Source organism: Nanorana parkeri, unplaced genomic scaffold, assembly GCF_000935625.1.
Source record: "Nanorana parkeri isolate BGI_ZX_2015 unplaced genomic scaffold, ASM93562v1 scaffold450, whole genome shotgun sequence".
NCBI classification, from domain to species: Eukaryota; Metazoa; Chordata; class Amphibia; order Anura; family Dicroglossidae; genus Nanorana; species Nanorana parkeri.
This window is the reverse complement of record NW_017306718.1, coordinates 1,020,143-1,033,292: the sequence shown is the minus strand read 5'-3', so window position 1 is coordinate 1,033,292 and position 13,150 is coordinate 1,020,143. Positions and strand designations below refer to the sequence as shown.

General features: G+C 38.7%; 1 protein-coding gene across 1 annotated transcript in view; it reads right to left on the bottom strand.

Moving 5' to 3' along the window:
• The window catches only part of SYNE1 (spectrin repeat containing nuclear envelope protein 1), a 334,610-nt gene that overhangs the window by 48,571 nt on the left and 272,889 nt on the right, over window positions 1–13,150 (bottom strand). The window contains exons 127-129 of the mRNA XM_018560335.1: window positions 10,691–10,849; window positions 7,934–8,100; window positions 472–634 (exon numbers count right to left, since the gene is read on the bottom strand). Coding sequence (XP_018415837.1) covers window positions 472–634; window positions 7,934–8,100; window positions 10,691–10,849 — 489 coding nt within the window. The remainder of the gene's footprint in view (window positions 1–471; window positions 635–7,933; window positions 8,101–10,690; window positions 10,850–13,150) is intronic.

Below are 13,150 nucleotides of genomic sequence, written 5' to 3'. Positions count from 1 at the left end.
CATTAAAGGTTTTCATTTTAAAATATTTTAATAATTCAATTTCCTGATCGACAAATATCAATCATCTATCTGTCAATAGATGTCAGCAGATGACTGGAGTTTGCCCTGAAGGACAGCTGGTAAAAAAAAAGTTACCTTATCAAAACTGTAAACATGAACAGCATTTAGTCCATCCTTAGTGTCTCTAAAAAGCTCAGAAAAAAACTTTACTGTTTCAGCAGCCTCAGGCACCATGCATTTTAAAACATCAGCGTTGCACAGCGTCTGCCTTATTCATTTCAGCAGCGTAACTATAGTAACATACCTGATAAAATGAAGACCATTGAGCTGCTTTTCATAGTTCCATCGCTGGTGCATTGACAGCCAAGTGTGATTGCGCACTTGGACTTCCCACGATGTGGTGCCAATGCTATTAAAGCTTTTACTCCTGTTACCGACAGGAGTGGGGTACCATACTTATTTAGGGTTTACCTGCTGCTCATTTAGTTTCCTTTGTATCTCTTCAGAATCGCTGGTTTCATACACGATAGGTTTGGACAGCTCTGATTCTATGTGACCCAGCCATGATCTTAGGCTGCTCATGTTCTTATCCAGCTGCTGCACTGCAACCAAGGTCTCCTTCAGTTTCTTCACTCTGCCAGGTAATGATAAAATAAATCACTTTATTATGGCTGTCAGTATAACATTGTTAGACCAGTATTTAAGCTCATCAGCTGCAAAAAAACATGTAGCTATAGCAATAGTAAAACCATATGACTGCTGTGGGGCCCAAAAACATAGGAGGCTCAGCGCAGATGGAATTCATAATTCACAAGACCTCTCTTGGCAGAAACTTAGCATGAAAAATAAAGACAGACACACAGCTTAAGCACTTTTTGGTGTTGTTACTTACCTTGCTACAGCTCTGTGTAGGAGACTAGAGGCTGTTATTTTTCCCAGCATTGTTGATGGCCAGACAGTGGTTCAGCAAGTGTGGTGTTTGTTGTGCAGGGTGCTGGACAAGTACAGTCTGCCAGGGCAATCTTATGGCAGATTTATGAATATTAGCTGAACCTATGATGAGGCTCTATGGAAGCTGAAGTAATATGCCACAGGACCAAACTACCTGACACTTATTGCGCTATGTTATGCTGCCCTAAAGTTTATCCAGTGCTGGAAAAATCCTTCATTTTGTTTGGATGTGATCATTCCACTACCATTATGAACTACAGTCTTTTTTTATTAGTTGAGTATTAAAACAGACAACAAGCCCTGGAATGTAAAAAAGAGTATTATAGACACAGAAATCTGTCTCTTGTCCGTGCAACAAATGGCACAACTTGCAACAGATTCATGATTTGGAACACATTTGGTGCCCAATTCTGCAGCAGATTCATATGGTGTATATGAATATGCTGCAGAATAAAGTGCAGAATAAAGTGTATATGAATCTGCTGCAGAATAAAGTGCAGAATAAAGTGTATATGAATCTGCTGCAGAATAAAGTTTATCCAGTGCTGGAAAAATCCTTCATTTTGTTTGGATGTGATCATTCCACTACCATTATGAACTACAGTCTTTTTTTATTAGTTGAGTATTAAAACAGACAACAAGCCCAGGAATGTAAAAAAGAGTATTATATATAGGGTTGCACAGATACTTTTCGAGTACCAGTGCAGATACTTGGCATTTTCATGAGAACTACCAGGGTTGCAGTGGTTGCAGTTGGGACCTAGCTCTGGTGCTCCACCACTGTCATGAAATCATTAGTCTGTATTGTTTTAGAAAAACTGTCACATGACAATAAACAAAAATGTATCAGTACTCGTACTTGTAAGTACTCGGCAAGTACCAGTACTCGTACTCGCAAAACTGGTATCTGTGCATCCCTTTATTTATATTTATAAAAACAAAATCGTACATTAAAACAGAGATGTACAAATCCCGGGAGTTCCGTGTGCTCCTTACACATGACAGCTGCGTCCTAATTTTTTAATTTTTCTCTAGTGTAGTCTTGGAGCTAAAAAGTATTGGTACATGTACTCGTACTTGTACCGAGTACTGTACTTGGTATCTGTGCAACCCTAATTATATACACAGAAATCTGTCTCTTGTCCGTGCAACAAATGGCACAACTTGCAACAGATTCATGAATGAATATGAATCTGCTGCAGAATTGCCCCAGACACAATTTTGTCTGCTACCGAGTACATGTGACACAATTGACTGCATTATAGGAGAGGTCTTATTTACCTCTACTCTTCTTATCCTGATATGGCTGTATTTCGTAATTAATTTGTTGCAGCCATAGTGCTAGAAGGTAAAAGTTTTGCACAGATCAGAAAAACGGAAATAGCAAGAAAACGTTTGCATGGTTTTGTGAATTTGGCGCAGGACTTTTCGATACAGCCATAGGGCCAGAAAAGTATTGCAAACGCTTTACTGCATCTCTCCCCATGTTTCCATTGTGTAACCTAAAAATGGTAGCAAGAACATGGTTGCTTTAACTCCAATAAAACCTATAGAATGCAATAAGTCACCAAAATATGAGAGACCGTAAAGAACGCATTACATATACACAATATATCAAGATGATAAGGCAAATTAGTTTAATTAGCTGTGGATGCTAAAGCTTCTCTTACACCATAGCTGTCCACTCAGATTATTTAAAGCTATATCAACAATTTGTGGTCCACACATGCAAATGTCAGCTTTAGCCTCATGCGCAATTAGAATTCAAACATGAAAATGCAATGTTACTTACACAATTTCATTTCTGCCATAACAAATATATAAAGCAGTAGTATACTGTATGTGCACTACTGCAGAAGTGGAAAGAATTCCCTGAGGACACAGTACTGCTATAAAAAGCATCATTATCAGTTTAGTACAAAGTATGGAACAATACATATTTCACATCTCTAACGTTCCAGTTTATATTTAGATCCCTTCAGACAAAGCTTACATCACCCTGAGCAGAGTAGGGCTGCTAAGAGCTAGCACTACACACAGTATACAAGAACTCCCATATGTCTTTGCACAATTAAAAAATCCAACACCGTTATGTACTTTCTTTCTTTCTCTGTATACCACATCAGATCAGATGCATACAATAAGGATAAGTACAAAGTAAAGCCGCAGTATAGAAAGGGCAGAGAATACTCATATACCTGTATGTTACTTTCTAGCAATTTAGAATAAAACGTATTTATTCTTATTTTAAAATACATTTGTTCCTCTGTGCAATCAGCAGAGGAAAGATTTAATGTATGTTACGCTCCGAATCGTAACAGAGACTCCATGTACCGTATAAAACAGTTCATTACTTCCAGCTCAATGCAAATAAAATTAGAGCTGTTTGATTTTTATTTCTAGCTATAGTATACTGAATAGGCACGTTCTTCCTGAGCTTGCGTGGGTTTACTTCGGGTACTCCGGTTTACTCCCACACTCCAAATACATAATGAAAGGTTAGTTGGCTCCTGTCTAAATAGGACCGTATATATTAAAGTGAGGTTGGGATTTTAGATTGTAAGCTCCTTGAAGGCAGGCACTGATGTCAATGTACTGTATGTAAAGAGCTGTGAAATTGCTGGTGCTATATAAATGCTTGTAATAAATAGATTCATACATTTTTTTTCCACTAAGGCTAAACAGGAAAAAAAAAAGTGTTTCTATGCTAGAAATACAAGTAACACTAACTGTACTAAGCAAACTGGAGGCACAACTTTTTCCACAATGTAAGTTCAGAAAAAGCAACACATATTTCAATGGAACAACAGCAAAGTTGGGGTTCCTATGCCTTTCAAGTCAAGCGCATGTAAACAAGAGAAAAAAAAAAGGAGCTGTATGTGGTCATTTCTTTCCATCAGCATATCATAGCTCAGCAGGACTAAACTAGAAAAATGGCTAAGATACAGTGCTAGAGGCTTGCTTTGCCTGTTGAGTTCTATGTAAGCTTTGCTATAATACAATATAAAGTGGGTATGGGGGCACAAACATGACATTTTCCAGACACTGGGTTGCATTTTAGTTGCTCTTTCACTGCACAATAATTGGATGGAATATTGGTAACTGGCTATATCTAATAATTTCATTAGCTACTGTATTCAACACCATTCTTCTGCTTTTCGATTGGATTGTAGTTCTTTAGGGCGCTTTTCTAAAGGAGTAAATGATTTTCAAAGATAATGCATACTTAGCTTAGTAAATACGAATTTAGTACGAATTTCAACAGTAAATGTAGTTTTTGTTTGGAAAACGCCATTTATTCCAAAATAGAATGTTAAATGAAATGTAAATACGGACGACAATACGCACGTTTCTGATCTCAGTATCAAGCGTTCCAACAGGATTTTTTTTACGAACGTTCGTGAAAAAATCTACCCTTGTATACCCTACTTAACTTGCAGCACTACCTAAAGGACCCTTCCACCAACATTATCTTAATGGGAGTTGTAATCTCTATACTATGTAAACAGTATTCTCTACCCCTTTACTAAAGCATCCTCCTTCCGTTAAAATATCTATACATATCCTTAGACTGATGTTGATGATTAAAATAAATCACATTAAACTTGCATTTGCCAAGTAGATTAAAGTTACATTCCCCACTTGTGACCAAAGTAAAGAACAGAAGATATTCTGCCATAACCTGACATAGAAATGAAGAAATATTTATATGGTTGATGGCTAAAAAAATGACATGACATCGATATTAATTTCATTCCAAATGCATACATGTGTGCAAGTGGCTGTGTGTGAATGGGGTTATTGTTATCTGGTCCCAAGAAGATCAATTTTACTACACACAGTTGGAATCCTGTCTGGTACCATAACTGACACACACTGCAAGCAACTTCTGTGAAATATTTAAAGTTAGAAGCTTGCACATGCGTATTCGTTAATGATATTCGAATATTTCTTTACATAAAGGTAATTTAAGCTTCAGTCTGATATGCCATGTTAAATCTATAGCATGCAAAACATCATAAGTCTGTTTCTTGCCTTGAGACATCGCAGTCACAGTCGGGAAGTTCAGAATCCTCTATGCTGTCCTCTGCCATCTTATGCACGCCTAAATCAGCAATGGCTGACGCAAGGACCATAAACGTACTCATCAGTAGAAGCAAAACCATGAGCAATTAATGCTCACAGAAAGATTAAAAAACCCTTTTCACTTCTGTGGGGAACACAGAAATGAGGGGAGCACACAGGCACAAAAAACTCTTGTGAGTGCTGGGCGTGCAATCTGAGACCGAGTGTTTGGACAACTGCTCACGCTTCTATAAAAAGACCCCTCTCAGAAGAATGTAAGAGATATGTGTCCGTGAATGAGGTCTGCAAACAGAATATGTCCTTGTAGTGTTGTGCAAGTCTGCAGGACAGTCACTACATAGAGAGCCTGCATATGACAAATGCCTATGATATCCAACTTTATAAGAAGAAATGTTGGACACAAGTTTATTTGAGGCTAGATTTGCTTTTTGCTTGATGCATTTTCTATTAGAAACAATAAGAACACATCAGTGAAGCACATCAGTACATGTACAATGTGACGCACAGCAATGCATCATAATGCACATTAATGTGCATTATGATGTGAACTTACATTTAATACAAAGTCCGTTGCAACGTGCATTAAAGATATGTGACAAACCCGTTTTACTCATAGCATGACACCTACATACTATGGTTCTGTGGGTGCGGAATTGGTACCCTGGCACATTTCCTGAGTTGCATGTGTCCTCCATCTAATATTGAGGCATTTGATTCACACACAAATGTCTGCTGTTTCTTTTTGGAATTGCTGTACCTTATTGTCTTTTTTTGTATTCAATTGTAAAACTTAAAATAAAGAATTTATTTAAAAAAATGTAAAATGTGTGACACTGTGTTGTGTTGCACTTCTGTTGATTTCAATGGAGAACACATCAGAAGAAAAAACACATTCATATGAATACATCCGTGCATTTACGCCTATGCCCATACATTACCATGCATTTTCTCACCTTCTACAGTGGGGCTAACTGCTGTAATGGAAGCTCCCATATATTGCAACTATAAGGCCTGTTTACACTATAAGCATTGGGTTGTGCTAGGAAGCCTTGCCCAATGCAGTCCCTATACACAGAACAGGTAAACTGCTTTATGTCCTATTAGTTCAGTGTGCTGAAAAAAGTAGGACAAGCAGTAGTTTGCATGTTGCAATACACTACATCTTATTTTAAAATGCTGCAGTGAATAGACAGGAATAAAATGTAGTTTCATTTAATTTGCGGTACAATATGGCCACTAGTGTGAATGAGCCCTATGTTTTGCACATATGCAGAGAAAAGGCCATTCTACTTTACTTTGGTAAAAGGTATGAATGCAAATCATTGCAAGTGATTTTGATTCATTGCGGTACAGCTAATAAACCTCAGCAGTTGTTGCTGGCTATGTGAAAAAAAAAACAGCTTGTGAATTATGGTTACAGAGCAGTTCAATATAATTCACAAAACTTACTAATTGTCACATACACTGTTCTACTGCCATTAGCAAATTCTTTTTTTTAAATTCTTTTATGGAATTGAACAAATGTTTTCACTTTCTGACTCACATTTGAGTTATAGAATAATAATAATTCAATAGCAGCTTCCCCTCTGCACATTGAGCCCCGGCAGTCGGCACTGCCACCATTCAGAGAATGTCTTGCATTTTTTTCAATCAATACAAGGCTTTCTCTGATTGGACTAAGTGCAGATTGTGACATTATCCACCCCTCCTCTCCACCATGTCCAATCAGAGAACTTCTTATATTTATTTTTAAAAAAATAGGTGTTTTGTGAATGTCTGAGGTGCTGAGCATGCGACTCCCTGTGCCCAGTGTGCAGAGAGAAAGCTGCTGGAGCATGAGCTGAAAGATCACAGCTATCACTGTATGTAGTATGGACTACTACAGTGATTTTCAGCATCCCCAGAGGCTCTCTGGATTTTAGATTACAATGAAGCTTACAATGAGCCAAGCTGGACCAATGTAAGTTTGCAAAAACAAACTTCTTGGAGTTCTGCTTTAATAGTGAACTTCTCAAAGTGGTAATTTCTGGCTTAGACACGGCCAGTGTCACCCTAATCCAGGAAGTATGTAACTGGTCAGATCACCAGGTGAAAATATACCGAACAAAGGAAAACAAACACAGCCACCACAATTATGAAATGGTAAGGTGCATATTTTACATTTTTGTTTTTGGGTTTAGATACACCTTAAGTGTGTTCTGGCACTGTTCAATAATTGTTAAAAAAATCAGCTTCAGTCAACCTATTGGGCCTTGGAAATAGCACATGGCTTAATTGCATAACACCATAAAACCATGCAACAGTATTGTACTAAGCCAGCATAGTCATCACTGCACACAAGGAGTTCCAAAAGCTACATGTCACACCCTAGTGGCAGTAAAGGAGTGAACTGAATAACTAGCATGCCCCTGTATCACTGAAATACTTACTGACTAAGTGCCCATGTTGTGCTTGCATTATGTTACAGGTCTAATGATTCAGCGCCATGTGGTGCGTGGGAAAAAATAGTGTACAGTTATTTACAGTACTATGCATTAGTATACATTGTTTCAGCTGTAGATTAGAAAGAAAGTGCTCAATGAATGGTGCTGTGGTATACAATATAATTAAATATGATTTCTGCACCAATCCCTGGATTATAGTTCTGAACATCAATATTACTACATAGTTTACTCAAGTAGCTTCTCTTTGGGGCAATATGATTAGAACAACTTGGAGTTACTTGGTCCAGTGGAGGAACAAGTAACTGAAGGTGTATAGTGGAGCTGCACTGGCATTTTTTTATTTACCTGTAACAACTATTACTTTCGGAAAAGGCTTTGATTAAAGTGCAACTATAGCCCAAACCTTTTTTCAGTTTTGGATCGAGTAGGGAAGGGTTAAAACATTCATATACCTTGCACCAATAAGGTCCAGAAGATGCTGCCATCTGTCATTAACTTTGCTCAGCTTGTATTCGATCTCTGATGCCTTGCTCTCGTGGCTGGCCTTGGCCAATCTCTCTCCCATTTGTTGCAGCTGGATTTTGTTTTCCCGGAAAACTGCAATTTCCTCCTGGTAGTCCTGAACAGCACAAACACAAAATCATCAGTGTCAGAAAAAGACCTGCCTGTCTACATATAAACCAGTCAGATTCTTGCTTTCATGTTCTCAATTTTCACCAAGGTATGCTAATAATACAAAATAATAATACTGTAGATCAACCTTTCTCAACCAGCAGTTCTGTGGAACCATAGGGTTTCTTCACAGATAGCTAGGGGTTCCTTGAGCAGTGAACAGTGGTTGATAGATTCCCCACCAGTCATAGTTCTGGTACTGATGTCACTTAGCAGGGAGCACTACTCTCACCATCAATGTAACCGGGCATTCTTTCCTACTGACCACCAATGTGGGGATACTTTCTTCTTTTTTACATTTTAAATGAGCTTTTTTCACCAACTTCCTTTGAAAGATAACCAGTATTCCACTGATGACCACCAATGAAATGGAAATTTCTCCTATGACCACTACAATTTTTACTCTGTGAATTTCTTCTTTAGCTATGATTATTATTTTGTTGCATAATTTTTTTTTTAAGAAGTTGTTATAGTATAGAAGAGGTGGTGTTAAAAATGATGCACTCTGAGTGTCAAAGTTATTATTCCTTTATTATTATCTCTACAAGCTACTGAACATGCTAATATACCATGAGCTGTAGATACAACAACTTTTAGTAAGGGTTACCTGAGAACTATATATTACTTCAAGGGTTCCTCCATGGTAAAAAAAAAAAAAAATGAGAAATGCTGAAAAAGGATATTTTTCATCCTGGGAATATGTTAAATCTTCACTCTCTCGCAGAGCTACAATTGGTGCTTGTAACTGACATTTACCTTAGAGGATCAAAAAGGATTTTTTTTTTGTCTGTTAGAGCAAAGTGAACCACGTTTTATAAGACTTTCTTGGCCATCCTCTGTGGGTTTAGAGTTCTGTATATTATTTATTTAATATTATTGACTATAGGTTTTTAGGATTGTGTCTTCTTTTAACCTAACTATGTAACATGTATACAAGATATATGTTCTTGGAAAGAACATGAAAGAGGAAGTCTGGAAAGAAGTAGTAAATCATCTTCCCACATTAATTTTATTTCCGTTCTTAACCCACTCCTCATAATCACCCTCATCAATAACTCCTGCACTGTTGCTGCATTCTTGTCTCTCTGTACAGTATAATATGTAACGGTCTGGAGCCATATCTCCCCCTGATAAGTGAGTAAGTAATGCAGAGATGGATGGTAGCAACACAGGATGGGCAGAGGTGGGTAGATACAGGGGGTCACCAATGCTTAGGCATGTCACTCTTTAAAGTGACCCTATCACTAACTCCATAAAATAAAATGGAAAGCAGCCTGCAAAGAAGAAGATGAATATTCAGCAGGCAGTGTGTCACCAATGCGTGGAAGGCAGGGGGTCACCCAGTGTGTCACCAATGCGTAGAAGGCATGTCACTCATTAAAGTGACCCCATCACTAACTCCATAAAATAAAATGGAAAGCAGCCTGCAAAGAAGAAGATGAATATTCAGCAGGCAGTGCGTCATATCTTCATACTCCAACAATTGCAAGTGTGTTGGATTTCTTGCTGGGCACTGTGGTTCCTTCCACCCACCACTACATGGCACAGTAGTAACAAAGGGGTCAGTGGGAACAACCACAGAGGGGGACCAGGCATCCTAACCACCTGGAAATGTCAGATACAAGTACCAATTGTAGCTCTGTGCGAGAGCGAAGATTTAACATGCTGCTAGCCAGAAAGAAGAGTATTAATTTCTTCTTTTGCTGACTGCTTCCAGTTTTAGTTTGTGGAGTTAGTGACAGGGTCACTTTAGAGTCTCTCCATAAAATAAAATGGAAGAATAACAACTTGGTGGAGCAATGAATAACAACTTGGTGGAGCCGGCCGTGATCTCACGGCTGGCTCCGGCCAGTTGCAATGACAGATCGGTCATTGCAACTGGGCAGTGCCTTCGCCTAGCTTTGTGAATAATCCTCCAAGTGTTTTTTCTCACTCAATTCTGCGGGGCTGCATGAGCTATAATCGTAACGTTTATGGTTAGCTTAAGGCAACTATAGTGATGAAGCGCAGGTGCCTTGTTGTCCATACAATTATCTGTATATGTCTACAAATGAATCCTCATAGAGCCCTTGCCTCCACAGAGGCAGGAACTGATTTAATATCACAAAGAAATTACAGGCTCATTGCATTTTAGAACTGTACATAAGCAAGGTAAGGTTCATGTTAATGTAGAGTTAGGTCTCCATATCACTGAGTAGCAATACGCAACGTAATTTGTAAGCAAATCGGCTAAATAACTTATTATACACAGTTGTGTTTCAGGTTGCACAAGGTGACATAAGTGAATGCACTTTGATTTTTAAAAAGGGCCCCCACAGGCACAACATTTTGTGCTGAAACACCTCTAGCTGAAATTAGTCAAGTCTTATTTGCCTAAATATACAGCACTGTTCATATGGAACAAATGACCATCAAATACATAAACCATACAGGGTAATAAAAGTATACTAGTTGATGCATTCACTAATTAGTGTGTACAACCCCGTGTCAGATCAAGGTAATGCTCAAGTTAAAAGAAACAGTTTTAATGTGAGCACCTTTCTTAGCTTGTCAATCATCTCTTCAATGCTGATGTCCCCATTGTGAGAGACCTTGCTTTCCATCTGTGTCAGCCACTCACACAGCTCTTTGTTCTTTTCATTGAATATTGCCCACTCATTAAGCCTTTCACTGACTTGCTGCCGACGTAAAGAGACCTGTAATTAGAAAACACAGCCAAGGTTGACCTACCAAACTTTAGCTTAATCTAAATCAGCACTTGCAAATGTGTGAACACTTCACCCTGCATTCTAAACTTACACAGGTTACATCACTAATGTGATTTAGAAAAAGCTCGGACGCTAAATAACAACATAGAATATTACAACGTATAGCGACACACATATACAACATATAAAACATACAATATTACAACATTGGAAATGATACTTACAAAATAATCTGCCTTGAACAGCAATAACGTTATTACTGGAGCAGTTATTCATACTACTAAACCTGCAGAATAAGCAGAGTCTCCGTGAAGTGCTCTGTTTAATTTTAAAACTAGAAATGGTACATTTCCTGTTGGTTTCACCTCAGAAAACGAGCAGAGGAAATAACTGTGATATGCTTTGCTAATTGTCACATCCGGGAGACTTTAGGCATCTGTAGTGTTTGTCAAAATATACATCTGTAAAACCCACAATGGCATATACACATGCAATAGAACCGTGTGCAGGAAGTCAGTATATCAGCTTTAACATGGAAAGTGTCCAGAACCTGCACTGACTGCTGTCATTGTTAGCTACATCCAAATCAGCTAAGTACTGCACTATTACTAGCACGTTGTGGTGTGTGATATCTTCCAATGCAGCTTTTCAGTCCCTAGATATGGTAGCTGCATTGGTTTCTTTTTTTAAGCTCTTTCCCATTATTTTCATACAGTGTTCCTGACGGTAATATCTCCTGATGTAGGGTGGCAATGCTCACTGACTGCACTGTATCTATGGAGAAGCGTCGTCGTTCTAGGCTGCTTTCCTGATATGTACTACAAACACCTCCTTCTCTGTTCATCTCCATTACATAGGGAGGAGGTGTTCTGTAGTTCACAGATGAGTACCGGAAAAGCTGATAACACTGTTTGAGATATCAGTTCAGCGAACAGGAAGTTAAAAGGACACTGGAATTCTGGTGAAACCAACAGGTAATGTGGCTAAAACATCCAAGACAGGGTAGGCAACTCAGCACTCCAACTCAAGTCCCATAAAAGAATTCCAAGACTGACAGCCACAGGCATGACCCCCCAGAGGCAGAGGTATGATGGGATTTATAGTTTTACCTAGGGCTGTCCTTATATAGAGGCATTCTGAGACTTTTGTCTCAGGCAGTGCCTTATTCAATCAAATGACAGGTAGCAGGCAGAGCGGCATGTTGGCAGTGCACTATGCCTGCCTCCCACGCCCAGAGCATACCCCACAAGTCTGTACTGAAGCTCACATAAAATGCATGCTGCTTGGGCTGCCCAATAGGTTGGTCCCAGGCAGCCCAATCCTTCTGTTCACAACACAAGGAGGACGACCCATCATGCCTCTTCTTCTCATAACCACCTCTACCACACTTTGCAGGGACAAAAAACTGCATATGTATGTATGTATGCATCTGAGTGTATGTAAGTGTGTGTGTGTGTGTGTGTGTATGTATATACTGCAACTATGTATGTATGTAAGTATGCATCTGAGTGTATGTAAGTGTGTGTGTGTTTGCATGTATATACTGTAACTCTGTATATATGCATCTGAGAGTATGTAAGTGTGTGTTTGTATGTGTATATACTGTAACTCTGTATGTATGTCAGTATGCATCTGAGTGTATGTAAGTGTGAGTGTGTGTGTTTGTGTATATGTATATGTACAAAAAACCCTAAAATTAAATCCTTCTGCATTTTCTACACCTGTGATTTAACCCTACACTAAAAAGAACAGCACCTTGCAGCTAAATATGAATAATTATCAAAATCTTCAGTGAAAAGAGGTTCACTCTTGTGAGTCACTGCATCACTCCCTCTTTATACTAAGAAGGGGACTAGCTCAATCAAGTCACAAAGGAATTTCCAACAAGTCAATAATAAGTGCTTTCATCACCCCCTAATGCAGCCTTCAATGGCCTGATCCTTGCCGAAAGTTGTATCAGGTTTTAAATGGAGGGCGGAATCGGGCAGTTTATAGCCATCTTTAGACACCAGAATCTCAAGCCTTGGTATTCAAATACTACCTATCCTGCAGGCTGCAGAGGCTCCCAGGGAACTCTGAAGACTAAAATAAGATATGTGCAGGTCTCTCTATGTGTATCCATACAGGGTCTCCTCTCATGTGGATAACAACGAGATAACTGGAAGGTTTACTATAAATTGTAATTTTAAAAAATGTAAACAAAAATCACCTGGGAACTTCCCCCAGAAACCAGGTATACTGTAGTTACAAGCATGACTAAACCAGATTACTGCACCAAACTGAGCTTTC